Source organism: Miniopterus natalensis, chromosome 2 (genome assembly GCF_054644295.1).
Source record: "Miniopterus natalensis isolate mMinNat1 chromosome 2, mMinNat1.hap1, whole genome shotgun sequence".
Taxonomy (NCBI): Eukaryota; Metazoa; Chordata; class Mammalia; order Chiroptera; family Miniopteridae; genus Miniopterus; species Miniopterus natalensis.
This window is the reverse complement of record NC_142082.1, coordinates 169,534,446-169,561,215: the sequence shown is the minus strand read 5'-3', so window position 1 is coordinate 169,561,215 and position 26,770 is coordinate 169,534,446. Positions and strand designations below refer to the sequence as shown.

General features: G+C 40.0%; 1 protein-coding gene across 1 annotated transcript; it reads left to right on the top strand.

The window, feature by feature from the left end:
• The first annotated feature begins 206 nt into the window (after window positions 1–206).
• Window positions 207–24,645, top strand: LTA4H (leukotriene A4 hydrolase). Its single transcript, XM_016221855.2, has 19 exons — window positions 207–420; window positions 3,709–3,839; window positions 5,300–5,420; window positions 7,699–7,767; window positions 9,342–9,446; window positions 10,444–10,496; window positions 12,811–12,883; window positions 13,154–13,294; window positions 14,110–14,133; window positions 14,410–14,480; window positions 14,945–15,056; window positions 15,619–15,763; window positions 16,732–16,835; window positions 17,252–17,322; window positions 19,599–19,653; window positions 20,766–20,861; window positions 22,888–22,970; window positions 23,624–23,728; window positions 24,360–24,645. The coding sequence occupies exons 1-19, from the start codon at window positions 262–264 to the stop codon at window positions 24,475–24,477; spliced, it is 1,836 nt and encodes a 611-aa protein (XP_016077341.1). The 5' UTR covers window positions 207–261; the 3' UTR covers window positions 24,478–24,645.
• The last annotated feature ends 2,125 nt before the right edge of the window (window positions 24,646–26,770 follow it).

The following is a 26,770-nucleotide window of genomic DNA, read 5'->3' as shown; positions in this document are numbered from 1 at the left end:
CTCCCCAGCAATCTGGAGCCTCCTCCGCACCTAGGCACACACACTCCCAGGGTGCAAAGCGCACGCCTTGTCGCGCTGCACTGTGGGACTTGTAGTTCCACCCCCTCCCTTCCCCACGCTCCTCTGACTTTAAGAAACTTCCTTTCCCGGCAGGCGCCGTGAATCTCCCCTTCTGTTCTTAACCTCCCTCCTTTCGCTTCTTGCTCTCAGTCGAGTTGTCCAGCTGCCGAGTGTCCGGGTGCTGCTGGATTCCTCAGAGCCATGCCGGAGGTGGTGGATACGTGCTCCCTGGCCACTCCGGCGTCCGTCTGTCGGACCAAGCATCTGCACCTTCGCTGCAGCGTTGACTTTACTCGCCGGGCGCTGACCGGGACTGCCGCGCTCACGGTCCAGTCCCAGGAGGACAATCTGCGCAGCCTGGTACGGTGGATCGCGGCCCCGTGCCCGCCCTCCCGGCCGCCCGCGCCGCGCCCTCGCCCCTCGCCCCTCGCCCCCCTGCGGCCCCGTCCCAGCGCCACGGCCCCGTCTGCCCGCGCATCCCTCGGGCTCCTCCGCAGCCTTCACCCCTTGTTCTGCACCTCCTCCTTCGCCCCCATGCCTTCTCCGCGTCCTCTTGTTCAGTGCCCCCCTCATCCTATTGCGCTTCCTCCAAACCCCCTTCCTTGTCTGCATCCCTTCCCACACCCCCACGTTTCGCTCAGGGTGTCCTCCCTCCAGCCCCAGGGCGCACCCTGGTGCCGCCTCCGCGCCCCGCTCCCCACCCTGCGCTGAGGTTTCCTTTTGGCACCAGTGCCCTCACCCCTACAACCCTGGTTCCCAGCGACAGCGACGCCCGTGGCCTCCCCATTTCCCGGGCCTGGAGCCCAGAACTGCCTCCTCGGGCCCCAGGGTTCTCCCAGTCCCCGAGCACCTCCCTCGGTCACGCCCTCGCGTCAGTGCCGGGCCCACGCCCGGCCGCCCGGTCGCGCTCCTCCCCGCAGGCACCTCGGGTGGTCGCCCAGGTCCGTGCGGTGCGCCTCCCGCAAGCAGCCCCCCGGGATTCCCAGCGCGCACCCCGCCCTCCGCCCCGCTTGGGCACCTACGTCCAGTCTCTGCTGACTGCCCAGCAGCTCTTTTTCTCCAAGGCCATGGTCCTTCCTACCTTTGGTTTTTGCCACTCTTCCCTTCTGATACTTTAAGGACGGGCGGGCCATTCACGCTCTCTAAGGATGTCCCCGGTTAATAGACTAGTTGTCGGTCCCAAATAGCAAGTAACGACCGTGCTGCTGCTTCTACAGGCTCTTCCAGCTACTTGAATGATGAGAAACTTGTTGAGATTTATAGAATTTGCTTAAATAAATTTACCTGTACAACAGAGCCTGTCTTCAGTGTGCTCTCCCAAATTGTCTGATGTTATTTGCATTGTACCTTTCACCTGGAGATTTCATAGGTGAGCATTTCAGAAATAAGAGGGACTAGGAAAGGCCAGCCGCAGTGCATTTTGCATAAAATAGTGTGGTGATGTCTCCTAAAGTTTAGGCAAGAATTTATGGTTTACATGCCTCTTTTTCCTGCTTGTGTAATAGGCCTGTATTTTGAGTTCATTAATACGAATTAATATAGCACATAACTTTCCTACCCTTTGTTAACGTTTTGCTAGGCTGATTCTGATTTGAGAAATAGATTGACTCCTCTGTGTATTGATATGTAGTCACAAAAAGAACTATAAGGAAGAAAATAAAAGTATTAGAAGTAAGAAGTGACTATTTCCTTATAGGTTGTACTTTGCTCTTGAAGTACCATGTTATCTTTTATTGCACACAACTTTCCCCAGGCAGGATTGAGTGAACTAAAGTCCTAGTTCAGTGCAATCTCTCGTTTTAGTAAAAGAAATTAATTTTGATAGCTTATCACTGCTCAATATGACCTTGCACTCTACCTGCTTTGTGAAAAATAACAATTTACCTCTGCTCCATGAGTAAGCAAGAGTCAGGAAGCCTACATTTTGAAAAGAATGCCCCAGTCTAAAAATCTGCCCATTGTTTTTACATTCCCCAAATCTAGAAAAAAGATTTTTAAATTATGATTTCTAGTTGGCATGTCTGTTTAGTAAATTTGAGCCTGGAATTATAATTATGTTAGATTTTATACAGGGAAGGCTAGTTGTAGTACAGTGACATCTGTTTATAATTGTTTGCATATTTATAACAATAGCCTGAGATTTAAGAGTTTGACTATTTATTTGAAGTTGACTTGTGTGAGGACACTATAAAAAAAAAAACGTGTTAATTGGCTATGTGGGATCAGGAAGTGGGATCAATTATGGATTATTTGGATGTCTGAAACGTTAGGTACCTTGAGGAGTTCCATTAACAATATAGAAACCAGGGAAGAAAGCTGATTTAGGGACATAATGGTGGCTTCATTTTTAGAATTTTTAGGAGCCTGTTGAATATGAGGCAGCATTTCCCCTGGAAATGTTAAGCAAATAATTAGAGACATCCAGCTGAGGTCCTGGGGGAGGGGGTACAACTGCAGAAACAGACTGGTGGTCATCAGCAGTGGTGTTTAGTTGATGATGTGGGCATGACTGAGAGGTAGGGTGTCAAGAATATGGGAAGAAAATTAAAGAATCAAAGGACCAAGGCTGGAACATTGGGATAGACCCATATTTAGGAGTTAGAAAGGAGGAGACAACACTAGACAAGTAGGAGAACCATTTATGGGCAAAATCAGTAAAGCCAAGGAAAGGACTTCAAACAGACTGTGTGGTCCATAAGGACTACAAGTAGGCAGAGGTCAAGGTTATTGAACAGAAAAGGCCTTTAGGAAGACTGTCCTATCACTAGTGGAGGAGAGACTGATGAGGAGGTGGACATAGCAGTTGCAGCTTACCCTTGGAGTTTAAGAAAGGAAAGAGAAAAATGAATAGTTAATCAGAGTGAGCAAGAGAGTCAAGTGAAGTTTTAAAAATAATATGGGAGGCTTGCTTGGGTGGTTTGGAAACAGTCTTGTGACACAGAAAGTTTGAAGATTCCAGAAGAAATTAGTTGAGAGATAATGAAAAAATATATGCCTAAGGCTCAGATAGGGGATTACTGGGATGGAAACAACTCATGTTGGCTGCCACTTCCCTCCAGGCTAAAGCAGTTGTCCTTAATCGGCCATGGCAAGTAGATATGCTCTCCCAGTCCTCTTGGTCATTGGGCCAGAGTTGCCATACCAAGCTGGGCTTTCTGTAGATACACAAGAGCAGCTTAACAAGTGCCAGGGTTTGTTTTAAGTTTTGGGTATGTGAAAATGCAGAGGAGTTGGACTCTATATTAATTCTAGGAAGAAACACAATGAGATATATTGAGTCATGATGAAAGAAACAAGTTGTAAATGAATTTTTTCAAAGCAGATAAGTTTTAGGAAACAGAAGCACGGGTATTTTCATTTGTTGGACTTTTACTAAAAGCTCAACATTGGTGTGACTATCCCGGACTTACTTATCAATATATATGCAACTCTTAAAACCCGCAAAATTTTCAGGAAGTTTGGGTTCTGAGGGATGGGGCTTATGCTAACTTTTGACTCCTTTAGAATTCCTGCATTTCACTGTGTCTTACTTTCCTTAAGCAGCTAGTTCTATTCTGTAGTCATTGCAGTTAACCTATTTCTAAGATTAGTTTTCTCTGGTGTATAAAGCTATTTTCTTATCATTAAAAAATATTGATTTAATTCTAGATTTTGGATACAAAGGACCTTACAATAGAAAAAGTGGCCATCAACGGACAAGAAGTCAAATATGCTCTTGGAGAAAGACAAAGTTACAAAGGATCACCAATGGAAATCTTTCTTCCCATTCCTCTGAGCAAGTATGAATGTTATTTTCTTTTATAGCTAAATAATGGGGGAATATATATTTAATTAATTTAGACATTTTAAAATCTGTTTTTAGCTTGCGTGTATTTAGTAAATGGTACACTGCTCCTACTGATCTGCTATTCAAATGGAAACTTTTAGTGAAAATTATATGTTCTTAAGATACTAAAGAAATTCATTGTATGAAATACTCAAGAATAGGACTTTTGATAACTAGCTTCTTTACTCATCCTTTTACTAATATCTAGTAAAATGTGATAGTGGGAGCATGCCATCTTAAGGAAGCATTTCAGGATCACCTGGGAAGCTTATAAAGCTGCACATTTTTCACCTTTTCCCAAGAGGCCAGCCACTTTTATTACTGGAATAATAATAATGACAAACAGAACCATTTCTGTGTAGCACTCTTGAGATAAGTGCTTTAGATGCAATCTTTCACCTATTCCTTCCAGTAACCCTCTAGGGTATGATTTGCATTTCACAGATGAGGAAAGGGAAACTCAGAAATAAAGTAGCTTATTCAAGAAAGTGATAGCCAGAATTGTCATATTGGGATTATCCACTCCTCGATATAGTAGGGAAGGAAAAAGGGCAGAAAGCCATTGGCCTAGATCAAGGGCAATCTTCCCCACCCTTCAGTGGCCAATGTTTTCATGCCTTCTCTTTTCATTTAAGAAAAAGAAAGGAAATACCCACACATAATTTGTGAGGTGGATATCATTAACCACATTCTGCAAATGAAACTATGGCATAGGAAGGTCAGATAATTTGCCCAAGTTCATAGCACCAATAAGTGGCAGAGTCAGGATTGAAACACAAGCACAGCTGCAGGTCTCCAGCACTATCTTGCTGTTTCCTTGTTATCAATGCTGCTCAGACTATCTGGGGCAAAGGACCAGTTTTTTGTTATTTCCAATCCATCACAGACTGACACTTTTGTAAAATGCAATAAAAATGAAATACAAGGAGGAAGAGATTAATATAAGCATTAATATAAGCACACATTTTTTGTTACTAGATAAACTTATTCTCAATTTCTTGACTTCCCTTGTCGAGTAACTGTTTGCAGACCAGCACTGCTCGGTGTTATACTCTGGACCCACTGCTGTGTAGTCAAAGTTTCAAAATTATTTCTTCCACTTTCCCACTATCATAAAAGAACTACATTGTATCACACACAAAAAAAGCACATGACACACAGTGGGGTATTCAACTAATATTAGCTCCTGTTACATCTTCACAGGCAGTTAGCATGGTAGAATGAAAAGGACCACAGGCTGGCGTGAGAAGCATACTTATCCACTTAGGATGTGACATTCACAGAGCTTACTCTCAATCAGTAACAAGACCTTGTAAAATATTATTTATATTATTCAGTGTTTGTATTATGAATTCAAATTTTAGTTAGATTGGATTATACTGTACTAATAATATATTGGTTTGTTTCATATAGAAATCAAGAAGTCATTATAGAAATTTCTTTTGAGACATCTCCAAAGTCATCTGCTCTTCAGTGGCTCACTCCTGAACAAACTTCTGGGAAGGAACACCCGTTTCTCTTTAGTCAGTGCCAGGTAAAAAGGATTCAGAATGATTGTTTCCAGCTCATGAAATTGAATGAAGCAAAGTAGACAGAGGTCTTAATGGATCCATGGGCCTTACCTAAAATAGCATTTTAATTTATATTATACAAGTAACATAGATTTTCACTTATGTCTCTCACTATTAAAACATTCACATATTACTTTAAAAAAGAAACTTCCTTTAATTTGAAAACATGTCTACCTAGATTGGACTATCTGGGTCATATTTATATTCATATCCCCAGCACCTAGCATAGAACTTGGCATAGAGTGTGCACTTAATAAATGGTCATAAAATGAAAGGAAAACCAAATCCATACTGTTTACGAGCATTACTAACAATAAAGAAATAGAAAGTGAAAGATTAGATTTCCTAATTCTCTGTAGACACCATTACCTAGAGGTAACCACCATTGAGTTCGGGGCATAGCCTTTCCAGAGTCTTCTTACACATTTACAAATGTATATATTAAATGTACCTTTAAAACAATATGATTTAAACTACTTCTGTTTAAAATCTTAAGAGTAAATAACCATATAATAGAGACAGTCTGTCACAGAGATGAAAAGTATCAAACTCTCTTCTGAAAGGAAAAAAAACACCTAATTCTGTTAGTAATCAAATAATTGACAATTAAAGGAACTCACTTCATTAAGCATTTATTGTATTTCCAGGCATTGTGTTAGATACTTGGCATTTTTAATCCTCTCAATATTCCTGTGTGACAGATAATATGGTAGGGTCAAATTTGAATTCAAGTCTATAACTAAGGAAGTGATGTTGGCACGTGAATTAGACATGTTCACTTTCTACTGCCAATTGAAATACCTTAGTTCAATAATCTGGAAGAGATAGAATGCTCTAGGCAAGAATGTACAAGTTATGCACTCTCAGTAATATCCGATTCTCAGCAATTCTTATAGAATGTAAACTAAAGTTGGCAAGAAATACATGATTCATGAGCCACAAGAATGTGAATTTTGAATATATTATTCCATTTCTTATTGGCAACAGTTTTTGAAAGAGAGGAAAGAGGTTTCAGTTAAATTCAGAAATTATCGTTGTTGATGGGAAGCATGTAGACATGATTTTGTTTGATAAATTTGCTACAATGGTTCTTTTCTCTATGCATATTTGCCTGGGTTTGGTCTTACCTAGTGAAATGCATATAAAAAACCCTTTGGCATTGCTGAGTCACCTAACCAGAGACCATGAAGGAACCTAAAGGCATAGTCTTGGAACCTCATTTTAGGGAGAGAGAACCAGGTGGTTCTTCTAGTTCTGATTAATCCATCTAGATAGAGGTCATTTGGGATCTCATATCTTTGGAAAATCTACTAGATCTGAAGTGAAAAGGGCTGGAGTTGAGGGTTTTAAGGAAGTTCTTGGTGGCATGAAGTCTGTCAAGGAATTACAGCAGCTTCAGACAGAACATTAGCACCAGTATTCCTTCATGCTCAGTTCACTCTCGATGAAGCTGGGTTCCTTCGCTCACCAACAATAGATACAGACTTATTTGTAAACAGTCTGAGATATAACCACCTGTAGGTGGTCTGGCCATCCTTCTCGGTGGAACCAATGTTTATGACAGATGGATTTGCAAGCAGATAAATGCTGTATATATTCTATGAATGAATTTGTCCTGATAGTATTGAGAGAGACTGTTCTTTCTCCCTCCTTTTCTTCCTAGTTTTTATTTTTAGAGTTTGTTGTAAGATGAAAACTTCAAGACCAGTAACATTCCCCAAGCTCTGTTTCTCAGAACACTGGTGTCCGGTTAGATGTTAACTAGCCAGAGGAAAACAGGTTTCATGTTAAAATAAGTGTAAGAATCCAAACAGGTTTCCTTATTGTAGGTCCTTTCAGGAGGCTAATGTTCCGGGTGACTGTCCAAGACAGGGATGTTGTATGCCACAGTTCCCAAATTTATTTCACCAAATAGTCCTTTTTCTCCCGAGTTCCCAGCAGTTTCTCACTGGTCACTACTGTTACTCAGAGCATGGAATAGGAAACGCTGCTTATCATTGTCTCATCTTTCAACTGAATTGTGAGCAGTGATCATGCATTAAAATGGAAAATCAGATTTTTAAAATCTGCAAATTGATTTTTGCTACTTTAGAAGATCCCAAGAAACGTGAGACATATTTTTAATTTTTTAAAAAGAATGTGTCTAAGAACAGCGCTGCAATTTTAATGACTTTTTTTTCTTTAGTGACTTGGTTTATACGAAAGGGAAATAGCTGTTTCTTTTCTTTCTCCCCCTCCCAGGCCATCCACTGCCGAGCAATTCTTCCTTGCCAGGACACCCCTTCTGTGAAATTAACCTACAGTGCGGAGGTAAGGATCATAAATTATTCACTGAATTAAATGATCCATATTAGTAAATGTGGTATAATTGATAAGCAGAGATAATAATTGAATTTTTATTTAATTCTACCTGAAAAATGTACAAAAAAGACTATGTACCTCATTTTTAATCTCTCTTTTAAAGGCAGTTTTGAACATAAGTGTTAAAAAAAGAAAAGAAATGAGGAGCATTCTGAATTTAAAAGGAATTCAGAATTCTGGACCTAAAAATAAGCTTATGGCAATAATTTTTTTTTAACTTTAAAAAATTGACATTTGCAGGATTAAAAGTTCTATAAATGTACTCTATACCCATATAAATATCTGACAGGCATATATTACAAATCTTTCTGTATACATATCCAACTTATTCTTGTTGTAGGTACTGCTAATACTTTTAGGAAAAGGTAGATTATAATTAGTTAATAAATACTATCCCGGAGGCCAGACCTACTTAGACCAAGCAAATAGAATTGAGGACCAACCTGTGTTTATGGGGCCTTCTCGATTTCCAGATCATCCTACAACCAAACTACACCTAGGATAGTGCTATAGAAAACCACTCTTGGGGGCAAAGAATCTCGGGGCCTGGACTCTTCTCCACCACTTAATAACTACATGACCTTGGGCATGTCTTCTTATGACCTCACAACCTCAGTTGTCTCATCCGTATAACATATCACTGTGTAAATGAAGGGAGGAAGCAGAACCAAATTATGTCCTGAATGCTGTTAGTTCTAGAATCCATGGTGGTTGTAGCACTTGGTTCTGGAGCTTCCGATTCTCTGCCTGCTGCAGTAATACCTTTAAGTACTAGACATGCAAGAAAAATAGATTCTAGCTCTTGCTAGAGTGGATGCTTGCTATATCACTAATATTCAGAGGATAATCCTGATTCCAGCCTTCATCAGAAACAAAACTTTCAGAATCATGGGGCTGGGATGCACATTTAAGTGGCCATATGGTTTGCTCAAGAAGGATCTTTTCTATACACATTTCCAGAGAAAATTATTCTATAGTTTTTCGCAATACCTTTTAGTTTCTTATGATCCTTAAAAAGATCTTCTATTTGTTAACTCTGAGTTTAAGTTTGAAATATAAAATTGTTCAAAAATGTATTCTCTATCCTAAAGTGAATGTAGGAGCCTTTTGAATCTGTAGAGGGGAGCAGGGGTGGTGGCTACTGTCATTTCCAGGCGTGGTGCTGGGCTCTTCATGTGTATTATTTATTCTATGCAGCAATCCTATAAAGTATTATCCTTATTTGATGGAGACACTGAGGCTCAGGAAGGTTATTTGTCCAAGTCTAGGCAGTTAGTAAATGGTGGAGCTGGGATTTTAATTTAGTTTCTACCAAATGTTCTTAATATGGATGGATAGTTCACATCTGCCTATAAAGAAGCCAGTGTTACATAATTCTGTTTTCAAAACTGATACATACGAACTTACTGGGTTCACAGTCTATTATATAGATAGTCACGAAGGGGGAAAAGGTTATATTACGTAGGCAGTTCAAGAAACAGACCTTTTACTTTTAACTGGAAATGACTTTTCTTCTCCATGAGGTGTCTGTCCCTAAAGAACTGGTAGCACTGATGAGTGCCATTCGGGATGGAGAAGCACCTGACCCAGAAGACCCAAGCAGGAAAATATACAAATTCAGCCAAAAAGTAAGTTCTTAGGGTCTGGATCTTCATATTAGTTGGTGGTTGAACTATAAATAGCTGTTACCTATCTAAAGAGCAAAATTGCTTTTGAAATATTTCAGAATTTAGAAAGCAGCTTGTTTTTCATTTTCTTCATTTCTTTTTCTTTTGTGCTTTTAAAATATTTCGTTCTTTTTATAGTGTCGTATTGAAGAAAGAGGTTGCTGGATAGGCATAGTAGGGAGCGAGCCAGATCCCATTTTTCCTTCTCCCAGTTAGTAGCAGGTTTCCTGATCCTTTAAGTTATTTTACTTTGTCCTGTCCCGGTACCAGAGCAGGGCATGTGGTTGTTTAGTGTTTACAAATTGAAGAGCTGTTTTAGTCCAAAAAAGCATTGTGTTACAGCCTTCTAAGTTCAGATTTCTATGTAGCTGGTCATTTGACTTGTCTCTTTGACCATTAATGAATAGTGGGTTGGGGGGGGGGAGGTGCGCCCACGCCCTTGCTTTTTCAGTCAACCTCCTAAACATAATGTATTGAACCACAGTGGACAATTTTGCTCCCATCCCAGCTTCTGAGATTCTAAGCTCCCAAACCTTCAGCATCCTCTTACTGCTGGATTATTTTGTATGTCTCTTAAATAAACCAGGAGTGGTTTATAAAAAGGAGTTAAAAAATTGAAGTCAAGAGAAAAAACCAAAACACTTAGGTTAATTTTTGAGAAAAGCTTAAAATGTACCTTGTAATACTATGTATGATCATGTTTTTCACATTTCAGAAGCTTTCCTTCCTAATGGAATAAAAGGGAAACAGATGTTTTGAAATGTTTTACATCACCCTTTTGAACTGTTTGATCTCTTAAAAATGAGAATTTTTTGAGAAGTACCAAGGGAAAGTAATCCATACTCCTGTTTGGATATTTTAAAGGGAATTCACTCACTTTTAAATACGAATTGTCTTACTCTGTAACATTTTCAAACACTAATTCGAGCATGTGGTGTGTTTTGTTTGCCCCCTTTAGGTCCCGATCCCCTGCTACCTGATTGCTTTAGTTGTTGGAGCTTTAGAAAGCAGGTGAGCTTTTGGACAAATTTTGAGGTTTATGGAAAGATCAAACCTTAGGCATCTTGAAGGTTGGTTTGGGATTAATTTCAAGATATTGAGATGACAGTTCTAGAAAAATTCAAATCTAATTGTAAAATGTAACAAAATAATTTTAAATTACAAAATCTTTACTGTTCACTGATTGCTTAGATTTTCCAAGTGTTTTAGACCGAGCATGCGCTTACCTTTAGTTAGAGGTCTGGATTCTAGTGTAAGCTTGGGCCAGTCACTTCTCATAGCCTCCTTGTCATCATTGAAATTATATCTCCCTTTCCTGCCTCATAGGATGTTTATGTGAAACAAATGAGATAAAATATATGAAAGCACTTGGAAGCCTATAAATATTAGAGAAATACAGGATATTTTATTAAAATTTTACCAATACACAGAGTGCCCTCTTAATTTTTTTGTTTGTTATTTCTAAGCAACTAAAAAATAGAATACCTGTATTAATCGCATTCTCTAAATTGTCAGAAATATGGACATGATGGAGAAGGCAGGCAAGCACAGATTCTGATCCCAGCTCTAGCAGTTACTAGCTATATCCTTGGGTAACTCACCTCTGAGTTTCAATTTTTCATCTAAAAGCTAGAAATAATAATACGAATTTCAAATGCTTTTTGTGAGGATAAACAGACCTAACATATGGAAATCTGGCCTACAGGAGGTACTCACTAAATGATAATTATAATTGTCACAGTAGCTGACAGTTTACAAGGTCTTATTATGAACCAACTCCAGTGCGTTATCCCATTGAATCCTCACATCTCTGTAGAGTAAATACGATTATTTTTTCCGATTTTACCAACGAAGAAACTGATGCTTGGTGAGTTTCAGTAATTGTCTTAGAGTCATATAGCTAGGAAACGTCAGAGCCAGGACCCAAACAAACCTAGGCTCGGTGAGCTCGTATCGCACAGACCTGCACTCTCTAGTGTGGCCACTGTGTGGCAGCACCAGCCGCGGGAGGCGTGAGATGTGCGCCAATGTAGCACACGCAGGATTTCTAAAGGCCTGGTATGAAAAAAAATGTAAAATACTCCACTACTCATTTTTTATGTTGATTACAGGTTGAAATAATATTTTGGATATATTGGGTTTAAACAAAATATGTTGAAAATAATTTTATGTTTCATTTTGCTTTTTTTTTTTTTAATGTGACCACTAGGCAATTTGAAATTGCATATGTAGCTTGCATTGGTGCCTTTCATTAAATTTATGTTGGGTAGCACTGGATACTGTTGCTACTCTGTGGTCTATAAACCAATAGCTTTGGCATCACCTGGGTTAGAAAAGCAAATTCTTGGCCCCTATCCCAGATCTACTGAATTGAAATTTTTATTTTAACAAGCCCCCCAGGTTATTTGTAAGCACATTAAAGTTTGAGCTCACTGCCTCTCTGGGGTGGATACCAAGACAAGTCTTGTTGTTTGGAGTTTTGTGTTACATAACATTTGTTAGATGAAAAAAATATTTTTGAGTTTAAACTCTATATAAGTGACATATAGTTCCACTTTTTTCTTCCTTTTTTATTGTGGTTTTAAAAAGACCTGGAATTTAACAGCTTAACCATTTTTAAGTGAATAGTTCGGGAGTATTAACTAGATTGACATTGTTGTGAAACAGATACCCGGGAAGTTTTCATCTTGCAAAACAAACTCGATACCCTTTAAACAACAATTCCCACATCTCCCTTCCCCTGGCCCCTAGTAACCACCATTCTTCTTTCTGTTTCTATAAATTTGACTACTTTAACTGTCTCGTAAGTGGAAGCATACAGTATTTGTCCTTTTGTAACTGGCTTATTTTACTTAGCACAACATCCTCAAGGTTCATCCATGTTGAAGGATGTGACAGAATTTCCTTCCTTTTCTGTTTCTTTTACATAAGAGTGTTCAGCCTTTAAGTACATAGCAAAGTTTACATCCACCCCTGTTCTGGAATAATCTCTTACTGAGCTTAGACTGGGTTTCTGCAGTTGTGAGATTGAGGAAGGAAACTAGATCCCACATGTCTTACTGGAAGCCAGTAAACTAACCTTTGGAGCTACTACGTCTCAGTTTTCATCTGAACCAGACTGTCTCTTTAGAGAGCTGCATATCACTTGCTGCACACACAACAGCCGGCTTGTATCTCAGAGGACATTTAACCTTAGCCCTGCCCTAAGCACATGGTAAATCACACTCCTACTGTAGGATTTGTGTACAGTACTTTAAATCTTTTCTAGAACCAGGTGAGTAATTTGCCTTGAATTTCCTTTTTATTAGGCTTTTTAATTTTGCAGGCAAATTGGCCCAAGAACATTGGTATGGTCTGAGAAAGAGCAGGTGGAAAAGTCAGCTTATGAATTTTCTGAGGTTGGTCATATAGTCACTCTTTTTAACAATTGCAGTAGACATTCATTTTAAGATTTTGAGTATGAAATGCAGTGGTGTTAAGTGATATGGTGAAAGAATCAAATATATCTTATTTTATATGAATTTGCGTCAGCTACATTTTTTGCATTATTTTCATTTAAACTAAGCATAATTAACTCATACTGCATAGAAAGTATGTATACTATTAAGAATTTATTATGGTAATGATGAAGACCTACAAATATATATATATGTCCATTAATTTTCCAGACTGAATCTATGCTTAACATTGCAGAAGATCTGGGGGGCCCCTACGTATGGGGCCAGTATGACCTGTTGGTCCTGCCGCCGTCCTTCCCGTACGGCGGCATGGAAAATCCTTGCCTCACTTTTGTAACTCCTACTCTGCTGGTAAGTGTAAATCTTTTTCATCTGAAGTTTAGTTCTCCTCACATACAAACCTAGGAATGAATCACCTCAGACTCCTAGTAATTTTTAAAATATTTTATTTGTATAACCCTTGGTTCTGATTTTACTGCTTATTGTGGTTATCATAATCTCATTTTTCTAAAGAAAATTTGGCCATTTGTAAGCTGTTTGGGGATAGTAGGGGGCGGGAGGCTGTGTAACAGCAATCCATTGAATTACGTGTGCAGACAAAGAAGGACACCATTTACGTTTGGCATATAGGTGCTGGTAAAAACAGACAGAACAAAACCCCTCACTTTACCATGGGTAGGAAAGGATTAGGCCACAGTATGTGGCTATATTTTATATGCCTTGTAAGGTACCTCAGATCCTTCCTAGAACCAAGTGAGTAGCATTAGCCACTAAATAAGTAAAATAAAATTCACAGTAGGAGACACTATAAACTCATAAAAGATAGACTGTGGGTAATAGGAAGAAGGGGAGTAAGGGCAAATAAGAGCAGATATAAAAAATGGAAGTAGGAGAAATGTCTCCTAGAAGTTAGAGACAAGTATACTGTCCCTGTTGGTATTGGAAAAGTTTTCTAAGGTTATTAGCAGAGAAAGAATTATGCTATTTTACAGTCCCACATTTTTTGTTTTATTTTCTTAATACACATCCCTTTTGAACTCTTTGTGTGCCATGCAGAAATACAGTGGGCATTATTGCCAGAATAGTACATCTTGATATAGGTGGCCTTTTAGATATAGTCTGTAATCTGATTACTGAAATACTAAGATAATTTTCTTCTTTTTTAGGCAGGTGACAAGTCACTCTCCAATGTAAGTTAAACATTTCTTATCATGGTCTTACCCTCATGAAGTATTAAGTCATAAAGTGGTGTATCCATTTAATTAAATATTTTCTAAACGATTTTTTGTACCTATTTTTTTAAACTGCTATTTATTTTTTTGCTGAACTGAGTAATAATGTGAACCTCTCCACTAAATGTTAAAAAAATGAACAACTTGGGATTGAAAGAACTAGAATGCTTACATAACGAGTCATTTTAGAATAAGGTAATCAATTTTACTACTTGTGTCCACTATTTCCTTTAGGTTATTGCACATGAAATATCTCATAGTTGGACAGGAAATCTAGTGACCAACAAAACTTGGGATCACTTTTGGTAAGATTATTTATTTCTTATTAGTTCTTGTTATTGATTAATTTCTTTTCTTGCCTCCTACCACCGTGAATTGTTTTGTGTGTATATCTTGTTTTTCTCTGATGTCATCCCTTCGGTACACAGATTGTTTTTTTTTAATTTTATGACACTTGTCACAGTGTTAGGTAGAGTAGAGGCATTCAGTTTATGCTTGTTATTTAGTTCCTGGGATAGTCACATTTTAGTACATGGACACATAAAACCAGAACCATGGCTTAACGTTCCCTGCTGTCTCTGCTTGGCCAGGCTCCCCATTGTTCTGGATGGGATGCAGGGAAGCCCCCAGGCAGCCGCCTGGACTGGAGTGGTCATGCTTTACAATTGCTTCACTTTGTAAAAAAGCCAAGAGAAAATAACCTTGATTATAATGCCTTTCCCTCTCAGTTATGTTACTGTTTTCATTTCTGTTTAAAAACATTTTTCAGGTTAAATGAAGGACATACTGTGTACTTGGAACGCCACATTTGTGGACGGTTGTTTGGTGAAAAGTTCAGACATTTTCATGCTCTGGGAGGATGGGGAGAACTACAGAATTCGGTAAACAAGTCTTACTTTTAAAAGCAGTCACCCAAAGTTGCATAGGTGTTCAGAAATTTAGGTTTAAAGAGCATCTTCCCTAATTAGCAGCGAGAAAACCATTTTCACAGGTGTGGGAAATCAAGCAGATGCTGGTACAATAGTCAGTTGAACCCTACCCTAAATGTGTCCATGACCAGTAGGACCTCATTGGGTCTTTGTGATTAAAATAGTTACTGTGTTTGGATTTTATTTGGTATATTTATGTCATTTTTAAGTGTTATCTCCTGAAAGCTGAATTTGCTGACCAGGCATTGAAACATTTTTCTAGTCTTTTACAAGAATAAAGCTTATTATCGGGCAAGAAATACCACGGGACATTACATAAGTAGCCATCCCAGTAACAGACCTATCGAAGTTTACGCTAACATACCCTCCAGTTCCCAGGCTCTGAGTGAGCTGTGTGTGTGCCAGGCGCCCCTAAGGTTGTGCTCTTGAGGGAAGTAATACTGCCCGATAGCTTGTCCACGTGGTGGTAACTAGTCTTCATATTTGAACGCTGACCTAACTCTGTGTCCCGCAGATAAAGACTTTTGGGGACACACATCCTTTCACCAAACTTGTGGTCGATCTGGCGAATGTGGACCCCGATGTCGCGTATTCTTCAGTTCCCTACGAGAAGGGCTTTGCTCTCCTCTTTCACCTTGAGCAACTTCTTGGAGGACCAGGCAAGTCATTGGCGCTTTCTGATTTCCTGTGGGGGCAACGTGGGGAACAAGGGGGAGCTTTTAACGGCGGATGTGCTGCATTTTATTCTTCCAGGTCCTGCTGCAGTAGCTGCTGGGGGCGCCTGTATCATTTTCTCATGTTACCTCTGCACAAAACCCTGAGTAACCACCGAGTCACAATTGTGCTGCTTGCCCTTAAAATCCCAACTAATCAGTATTTCAAAAATTAGGAAAATAATATTTATTCGTTAAAAAATTTTGTGTGGTGTAGACATTTGTAAGAGTGACAAGCGAGAGTCGCTCAGTGACCCTTTGATCACCATTAGCAGTTTGGTGTGTGTGGCTGCAGATCTTTTTCTAAGTATAAGAGAACAAATAGACAAGTCAATGTATGTAATTATTTTAATTACAGAAAGTGAATCATACTATATGTTTGTTCTGCATTCCTTCAGTTCAGTATTTCACATACATCCATGTCACAACATACAAATCCAGCTTCCACTTTTCAGCGCCATCCTAGTAGTACGTGGTCTAGATGAGCTGAGCCTGTGCCACCTTCCCGGTGCTGGGTGCTTAGGTGTTCGTTCCCCTTTGTTGACTGACTTTGAAAGTCCTTCAGCAACAGGGCCCGTTCTGCCTGTCCTGTCTTATTTTTCTCCTCTCTAGTCATACTAGGGCCATTGCTCTCGAAACTTGTGCTGTGTATTTCTTTTCTGTGTCTTCACTGTGTGATCCCTTGTCTGTAATTAGGATTTCTCTTCTCCCTTCCACCTAGTTACGTATATATTCTTCAAGTGCCAACTTAAGTCCTACCTCCTTTTTTGAACAATCTTTCACTCTTAAAGCCTTCATTGGTTTCCCTCTTCTCTGAATGTTCTCTGTGGTTAATAGTGCAATGCCGAGCACCAGAAAAAAAGTTAAATAATTACCTTTCTATTAATAGACTTTTTTAAAATTTTTATTCTTAGAGGTTTTCCTAGGATTCCTAAAGGCTTATGTTAAGAAGTTTTCCTACCAGAGCATAACCACTGATGACTGGAAGGACTTCCTATATTCTCACTTTAAAGATAAGGTTGGTTTTTAAGAGCTTTCTTATTTTTCATGCCTCGTATATCTTTAATGGCCACTTGTTAGGCTGATTGGAGCTTCTTAATAGTAGTGCTGTGCTGATCTAGAATTTAAGACAGTCTTTTATTGTGTTTTTTTCTATTTAAAATATGATCTCAACAACATGAACTAATGTGCAGAATTATCCTCTTTCCGAGTGTTTTAGAAATTTATTTTTTGTATGTACTTAATTTTCATATTTTAATTATTTAACAGAACATGAGTTATATAAATTGATTTTGGAAAAGAGACTTAGAAATTATCTTGGCATGTCAGTATAGACAAAATTATAGATTTTGAGGACATAAAAGTCTATTTTAGATTTTTTTTTCAATAGAAAGGATTGTTCTGTAGAAAACTGGGTGTCCTTATTGTTCACAGGTTGATATCCTCAATCAAGTGGACTGGAACACCTGGCTCTACTCTCCTGGACTGCCTCCCGTAAAACCCAAGTCAGCACTTACCTGTTAATGGTTTCCATCTCATCCTCCCAAATCTGAGAGCTTTCAAAACATCTGAAAGGGTTTCATGCCTTCCTTGAGCTGTTACTAGTTAGAGATTAGAGCAGAGTTCTTAGGTGTTTGAACCTTAAATCTGAGGCCAAACGAACCATCTCCATGATATTTAAATATAAATCAGATCAATTCATGGCAAGTAATTATTTACTGCCTCCTTTTTACGTAAGGATGGTGAGAGATAAAGGGTAAAATACTGCCTCTTCCTTGAAAACATTTGCAATAAGAAAAATGACCTAAGTATTATGTTAATCATTACAACAGTGTTATAAGTCATCATTCCCATTTCTAGAGGAGGCAAATGAAGGTAAGCTAGGCAAAGTGCCTTGCCCAAGGTTACACAGCTAGTAAGAAATAGGCATTGAGGTTCAAACCCTGGTTGTCTTAACCCCTCCAATGTAAAGCCTTTTATTTTATTTATTTTTTCAGTGTAGAGCCTTCTAAACTAAGCACTTTCCTCAATCAGGGACCCTAATCATGAGTCACCTGAGGATGCCAGCACCTGCATGTCCTAGCCAGGCTGCTGCTCCTTTTATCAGGCGTGCTCTTTACCAGTGAATCCCACTCTAGCACAAGCAGCACTCCGTCGTGGAAGCGTTCCCGCACCCCTCTGACCCCGTCAAGTCCGCAGTTAGGGTGTCCTGGTGCTGGGTGTCGGCTCTGCAGCGCCGCTGGCACAGTAGGACCCCTACACTTGCTGTGTGCTCATTACACCCCCCTCCTTCACTCCTCACGACGCCGAAGCACCGCGAGGGCAGGGCTCACATGTACCTGGTTTTGCTCATCACTTTTCTTAGGACCGCACCATAAATGAGGGTTGCTTCCGTCCTTGGGCTAATCCCTACCTAGTTCTTTTCATTACAATGAGAAGGAAACTTCAGGGCACCCAGAAACAGACCAGCCAAAGGTTTTGTACTGTCCTGTCTTTCCTTTTGAAATCAGTGCTAAGGAATGCTCTAGTTGTAGGTCACTTACTGCCTGAGCAGTCCAGGATCTCTGATCCCACATGGTCTTGAGGACAAAGGGTGTGCCTAAAGTCCACAGCCTGACTGCTTCTTGAAGATAAACTGACAGCGGATTCAGAGGTCACTGCTTTCCTCCCTTCATTATCTCCTAGAGCACAAACTCTCCTGAAGCAGGCTCAGTGGCAACTTCTAATCAAAACCTACTCCATTTAGGCCCTAAGGCCAGGTACTCCTCTGTTCTCTAGTAGAAACATTTCACAGCAAGCAAGTGTAATTTACGGCTGAAGAGGGCAATGTTTTGCAAGAATTTTGCACACATTATATGGTCTCTCCCATTGTTTTAAAACATATGATTTACTTTCAAAGGTGAGAACACACAAATTTTAGTGTAACTTGCTTGGCTTAATGGTTAGTTTGTTATTTCCACTTTTTTCTAAAAAGAGATAAGTGAGATTATCATCACATGATTTCAGGGTCTCCTGTGTCACCAGCATTTCCCCAGTGATTAGAACAGTGCCTGTCACATAAGTGCTCGCAGATTTATTGGAAGGTTTGATGGTTGGAACAACAGAACGTAAGATTTGTGACAGCAAGGACTCTGCTGTTTATCTGTTGTCCCAAGTGCCCAGAACTGCCCCTGCAGTACAGCAAACACTATGTTCAGCTGAGCCCCGGCTCCTTCAGCATCTACTACTTAAGCTTATGACAGTCTTGGCTGAGATGTTTTGGCACTCTTTCCAAAGAGTAGTTAGGAGTTTCATTAATTTGGTATCCACTTGGATTTCCGAGTCCCTAGACGATGCCAGTAATATTTAAGTCAGGCAGGTTCTCTATTCCCAGCACTCAGGAGTTCTTTATCTTTTTTTTTTTAACTTTTTTGTTGAAAGTATTACAGATGTCCTCTTTTCGTCCCCATTGACTCCTTCTACCTCACACCCACCCCCTGCCCCAGGCCTTCACCACACTATTGTCTGTGTCCATGGGTTGTGCATATATGCATATAAATTCTTAGGTTAACCTCTCCCCACCCACCCCAGCCTTCCCTCTGAGATGCATCAGTCTGTTCCATGCTTCTGTGTCACTGGATCTATTTTTGTTCAGTTTATTTGTTCTTTAGATTCCACATATAAGTGAGATCATGTGATATTTGTCTTTATTTTAAAATAACTGAAATTTAGATACGTTCTGTAACCTCAGAAAGCATGTGCATTTTGATAAATTTAACCTCATATTTTTTCATCTTTGCAGTTATGATATGACTCTGACGAATGCTTGCATTGCCTTAAGTCAAAGATGGATTACTGTGAGTAATAATGTGTGACTTTTGACTCCTAGCTGAATTGTACAAATACATCTCCATGCATGAAGGTGGTGGTATGGCCAGGGGTGGTGGGTGTTTTACTTGTGAACTCATGTATTTGCAAAGGCTTCTTATAAGTCAGGTTTTTCCAAAGTGATACTATACCCAGGTCCCAGTGTGTAAAGTTAAGTTTAAGGGGGAAAACAAGTAGGTGTTGATGTTATTGGTTCTGATTTTTCTTGCTTCTTTTCAACTCTTAAAAAAAGTATGCAAAAATATTTGCATTTTCTCTTTTCCTCATAAGTCATTTGTGAGCTACAGCTTCAAATATAGCCATTACACCGCAGTTGAGCCTAAAATGACCTTGGGTGCTGCTCATGCTAACTGTTGGGGAAGAACTGAGACGTGTTTGCTCTGTCAGCATCATTGTTCATATCTTTGAAACTTCCTAAAGAGCAGCTTCTTCATGTACACACTGAAACATGACCCTTAGAGAAACCAGCGTGAATACAAACCTTGGATAATTCTTTAATGGGAAATTTAGGAATAATTCTTGGAAAGGGGGAAAAAGAATTCTTTCTCTACCCTCTGAGTTCTTAGCTGAGATCCCTGTAATAATAGACTAACATGAATGGTACAAAGGATGTCAAAAGTTTCCTCCACTCTTACTATTAATATTCTAATTTTTTAAGTAATATAAATTTTAGGAGTCATAGTTATAGTGACTCAATTTCAGAAATATTAAAGTAGCTAAGGCTTAAATTTATTTTTTACAATTTTATATATTGTATTTCTGCCTTTTTTTTTTTTTTTTTTTTTTTAGATATATCCTTATTGATTTCAGAGAGAGGAAAGGAGAGGGAGAGAGAGAGAAACATCAATGATGAGAGAGTCATTGATTGACTGCCTCCTGCATTCCCCCGACTGGGGATCAAGCCCACATGTGCCCTGACCGGGAATCGAACCCTGATCTCCTAGATCCTAGGTGGACGCTCAACCGCCGAGCCACGCCCAGTCAGGCTCTGCCTTTTTCTTAATTTTTACTTTTATGTCAGATAAACCAATAAATATTAAATTGTACATGAATGGAAATAACCAAGTAACATTTATTTTAGGCCAAAGAAGATGATTTAAATTCATTCAGCGCAGCAGACCTGAAAGATCTCTCTTCTCATCAGTTGATTGAATTTTTAGCACAGATGCTTCAGAAAGTGAGTACTAGCTCAAAACATTAGAAATTAGAATGGGCACCAACCTGGAAAAAAATATTAATGTGGGAACTAATAGAAAAAACATAATTTATAAAATTTATTCATTTACTTAAAAACGATTGTTGAATGCCTACTATGTTTAGTATTGTGCTCAGTATAAATATATATATGAGATACATTGTGTCCTCAAAAAGTTTATAATCTAGTAAGAAATGTCACACACGCAAAATTTAGCAATAAAAGCAGGTATATTTTAGGTATCATTTGAGAAAAACTTGCTTAGAAAGGAGGACTCCCGACTGGGGTCATCACAGAAGGATTTTGGAGGAGTGGGGCTTGCTTTGAGCAGAGCAGTGCTGGTGGGGAGGGAGAAATTCAAGCCGGAGGGGCCACGAGTGGCGGGGCAGAGTGGCAGGGCGTGCCCAGCGTTGTGGGAGTGAGCCGCAGCTGTGGGAAAGGATTAACTGAAGATAACACGAGCAAGGCTGGTAGGGCCTGATGGGGCAAGTCTTGAATGCTAAGAATTGGAGATTTTATTCTAGTCAGTAGGAAAGGATTTAACATGTTTAACGAGAGTCATTTGAGGAAATGGTGGTTATGGAAACGTGTCTGCTGGTGACGTGAAGGCTGGATTGGCATAGGGAACACTGGTGGTGACATCAGGTGGGAGCCTCGCAGGAGGACTGGATGTGAGGGAGGGGCAGGTGGGGAAGGCAAGAACAGGACAGATGAGAGGGACACGCACAGGATGAGAGCATAGGGGTTTGTGACTGACTGGATTTGGGGGTTACCAGGGAAGAGTCCAGGCAGATCTGAAGGTTTAAACCCAGGCAATTACAAGAATATATGAAACAGAGGAGACGCTGCCTTTTGAGAGGGAGGTACAGCTGGGTCTTCACTATTACACGACAGGGAGCTCCCAGGTTTCAGGACCTTGAGAGGGATGGAGAAGACTGCACAGGATTTCCTGTGGCATTGCTGTCAAATGAGGAGTGGGATTTTAAGGCAACAGGGACCTTAGTACAGCAAGTCGTCATGGTTTCACAAATGCCTGTGGCACCACTGTGTGGCCTGGGACCAGGAAGAAGGAAAACGTGACAGGATGACAGGGAAATAGGAATGGCAAACGTGGAGGGGGAGTAGGGAGCCTAGGGGGTGACCTTAACCAGCTGACCTACCGGGCCGCACTGGGAGTTCAGCTGAGACTAAACAATTTGGGAAAGGTCTAGCAGTCAGTAAGAGCAGAGGTGGTCAGTGAGTGTGGAGTGAGTTTTGTAAGATGAGGTCATGGCTGGAGAAAAGAATTCCTACCGTCTACTTGGTGGCACCTGTGGCACCTCAGCCTGCGCTCCACAGGCCCTCACACTCCACTTGTCCAAACTGAACTCCTTTCTTTTCTTTACCCAAGTGTGCTCTCCTTTTCTGTGTTGGTTAAGATGGGCACAGGAGGTTTATGAAGCCCCAGAAATTATATGTAGAAGTTTGTGTTTTTATGGTGTAAATGCATTTTTTTCTAAAGGAAGTGTCCATATTATTCATCAGATTCTGAAAGGAGTCTGTAATGTACAAGTTTAAAAACTGCAGTTTTGTAGGGCTGTAGAAAATTTAAAAGAGATTTCAGAGGAAATCTACGAAGATAAAGCTGGGGGGAATTTGTGAGAAAAAAGTTAAGAAACTGTGATTTAATCTGGAGAATGGAATACATTTAAAATATATAAGGTATAAGGAAGAACTTGAAAGACTCTGGAAAGAATCTGAAAGTTAGTATTTGTACATACCCAAAAGTCTGAGGTGTGTAATTCTCTGTGTACCTCACAGATTACCCCTTTGGTCCCAGTAGAACACCCTTATCCAGAATAAGTTCGCACAGAACTTATGTTAGTGTGCATTTGTTTCTTTTATTTTTATTTAACTTACTTTTCTATTATAAAATATTTAGGATTTTAATCTGGCTAAGAATTTCTCTCCGGCTCCTTTCTTCCAAGAAATCCTGTTGAAATGATATATTTTTTCATTTTGTTCTTAGGCACCTCTTCCATTGGGGCACGTAAAGCGAATGCAAGAGGTGTACAACTTCAATGCCATTAACAATTCTGAAATACGATTCAGGTACATCATTTTAACTTGTCTCTGTGGAAGAAAGTAGAAAACTAGTTCCAAAGGTGGACAAAGGGAAAGCAGAGTGTGAGGCTTGAGACATCCTAGTCAGATTTATTGCTTCTGTATAAATAATTATAATGTGTTTTAAGGAACAGTTGTAATACCTATATGAAACAGAGGAGACGCTGTTTCTAGACTTTGTTCTGAGCTCTTGCCTTAAAAAAGATGACTGAGGGTTCACTGGTACACAGGCATTCTCCCACAGCTAGCCAGATGACTCCACAATGGGAATGGTTAGAAATCTCTGATTCTGTTATGTGGTTAATCTTTCCTAATTCAAACTCATAGTGTGAGGCTTAAAGGAAAATTTAATCCCTTCAGAAATTACGTATATAAGATACATGAGTACCTACTTACTCTAGACCTTTTAAAACATATGATCTTTTTAAAGAACAAATTCCCCTTTCTTTCTCCAATTACTATATTGTATATGTAAGTAAGTATTTGAGATTCTCAGAGTAAAGAAACAATATAAAATGGTGTGCAGTGTGGCTATAATAGGGTTACTTACCATTACAAAGGTTGTTTTCATACATGCCTGTCACATCCTGCCTCTGCCTCCTCCCCTCCTACCCCATATCCCCTAAAAACCCTCCTTGCAGATGGTTGCGACTCTGCATTCAGTCGAAATGGGAGGAAGCAATTCCTTTGGCTCTAAAAATGGCGACTGAACAAGGAAGAATGAAGTTTACACGACCCTTATTCAAGTAAGAACCAAACCAAGCTACGCTCTGAATTTATATAAAGATGGGGAAGGAGAAAAAACCTTAAATGTTTTTGTTGTTGCTAAAATACTTTGTAAAATGCAATCTAAAAATAATACATATTTTTAAGTTTGTTAAAGATTATACATTAATACTTCAAAATATTTAAAATTTGAGATAATATCATCAGCTTTTTTAGAAGCATTATATACGGTTTACCTCTTTTGAGCCAAATAGGGTTAGACACTGATGAAAAGTAAATAAAAGACAATCTTACAGACACAGAAAGGTCTTTAAAAGCAAGTTGAAGATAATAGGTGTGTAGTCATGGACAAGAAAAATGTCTGAAGAAAAAGGGAGCAGGTAAAGCCAAATTTTTTTACTCAAATGTTGCAGTGAGGTAGGTAGTTGCTTGACAAAAAGGAATGCTTGGTAAAAGGGGGAAAAGTTGTACCTTGACTGCAAGATACATTAAAAAATATCTCAATGAAGTTATTTTGACTATGGATTTGGCAGGAATTCTGAAAAAAAGATAATCATGACATAAATATCCATGAACATTAATCTTTGTTTACTTCACAACTATAATAAAATTTGCGAAAACAAAATAAATCTTTTTTTTTTTTTTTTGCAGGGACCTTGCTGCCTTTGACAAGTCCCATGATCAAGCCATCCGCACCTACCAAGAGCACAAAGCAAGCATGCACCCTGTGACTGCCATGCTGGTGGGCAAGGATTTAAAAGTGGAGTAGGGACCTGCCTGTTGATCATGTCAGACGTTTCTCTTTTTTAAATTGAAATCAAAAGAAATATAAAAAACTCCAGCTCATATTGTAACTAAAAATGTTTTTACTTTTGGCTTTTGATTGTTTTGTCAGTGATTTTCATAAATAAAGCTGAGCTATCTTCCCCCCTCCCAACCAATGGCATGTTCTTTATAAAGTGAATTTTATAAAAGTTTAATCTTCTGATTTATAAATATAAAATTTTCAATTTCCTATTTATTTCCTCTCAGTATGGTCACAAAATACGTCACTGTATTATTTACCTACTGCTTTAAGTTCTTTCACTTGAATCTGCTGCCACCGAGAATTCAGCATGATTAGGGTTTTGCCTTTTAAGTAACCATAACATGAACACTCCTTCGGGTTTGCTCCTCGCCCAGCCAGTGGACATGGGGTGAACCCCTTATCAGAATGTGTCAGCTCTAGGGGAGCGCTGCTCCTCACCCTGATCTCCTGCTCATCGGCGGGCCTCGTCCTGCTCTCCCGCCCGTTAGGACCTGGTGACCACCATGAACACAGTACTTCCCATCGTCTCCTGACGCTCCATTCCACCTGCCTCATCTCTTTAGTGGTCAGCAAACATACTTCAGACACTCAGAGCATACAGCACATAGGAGGAAATATCGGAAACAATACAACTTGATCCAAGTGAGAGAGTAACAAAGTACGCCTGTGAATGCCATGGAGTGTCCCGGGGTGCCTCGGCACACAGTTTGGGAACCACTGTTCAATTTTTTTAGGATTCTTTGATTGTGACTGATAGCAACCCAAATGACTAGAAGTCAGAAAGGGAATAGGAAGGTTATTTTAAGGATAGAGGGTAGAGGGAGGTTATCGGAACCTGTGGACAGACAGAAAGACTGACACCCAGGACTGCAGAACCGTCAGTACTCTCGTCTCATTTCTGTCCACATTGTATAGTCTGGCTGCCCCCAGCTTTACTGTTGCAAATAATTCTTACCATGTGGAGAGACTGTCTTAATTCCAAATTTTCAGAAGTGAGACTAACCCAGGTTGGGTCCACTCCTGGTTAAATAAGCTAACAGAGGAATGCTGTGTTTGGGTATAGATGTGGGCGGGCGGGTATATCACTATTAAGTACCCCTCAAAAGTGCTGACGCAGTGACAAAAGTCTTAAAACAGGAGCAAACACCCACGCGGGGGGCAGATAAAGAGACAGCTTCCTGTCCTTTCCTATAATCCTGAGACTACGGCTTGCACTCTCCCTGAAAACCTATCTACACTGCAGTGTGATTCTGCCTCTCAGGGCTCTGTTCTCACTTGTCTTCAGTGCCAGGAATAGCAGGGGAGAGAGTTCAGCTCTGACCCCTGGTCTATACTCACATTCTAAGTGATTAGACTTGAGCAAATCCATGAGCCCACATGATACTTTTGAAGGGGTTTCTGGCCGCCTACGCTTACCCCATACTCTAAGATAATGTCATTTTTCAGTATCGCTGATGTCTAATACTGATAATGAATTGGGGCATCTCTAATAAGATACAAAGTAAAACCACAACGAGGTATTACTTCAGATCTGCCAGTCAACAAGCAACAAATGCTGGCGAGGGTGTGGAGGAAGCAAACCCTAGTACGCTGCTGGTGGGAATGCAGACTGGGGCAGCCACTGGAAGAGCATGGAGGCTGAAGGAGGCTATGAGGAAGGGAGGGGGTGCGCAAGACAAAGGTCTGGACAGACTCACCCGTCCCCCTCAGTGGAGGCTACATTTATCTGCTTCAGCTAATAAGCGTCTGTTGAGTGTCTTGTGCCTGGCTAGATATGTTCTGGATGAGCAAGGATAGGTAATTTCTATAAAATGCTAAAGAAGAGGTATACTAAAGCAACCCAGAGGAAGGGGTTTAGGGGATACTTTCTGGAGAAGAGAAGGCATAAACTAAACCTTTAGGAATGAGAAAGATCTAGCTAAGCAAAGAAAGCTGGAGGCCTACTCCAGGTGGAGAAAGAATAACATAAGGTATAGATTTATGGGTGTTTGGGTCATGAATTTGGACAGAGCCAGTGGAAACAGCTTATCTCTGCTCTACCGTGTCTAGGGCCTGAGCCTGGGGTCCTCAGATGTCTGGGTGTGATTCAAAATGCTGGGAACTGGTATGGGGCGCCTTCTTCCCTCGCATGTCCCTTGTGTGGCCTGGGATTACTCAACAGCTGGGCTCAGTTTGGGTTTTCTCACAGCACAGGGGATAGTTGGACTTACCAGCCTTCCTTAAATGTCTGCATCCATCACCAGAGAGTAAGCAC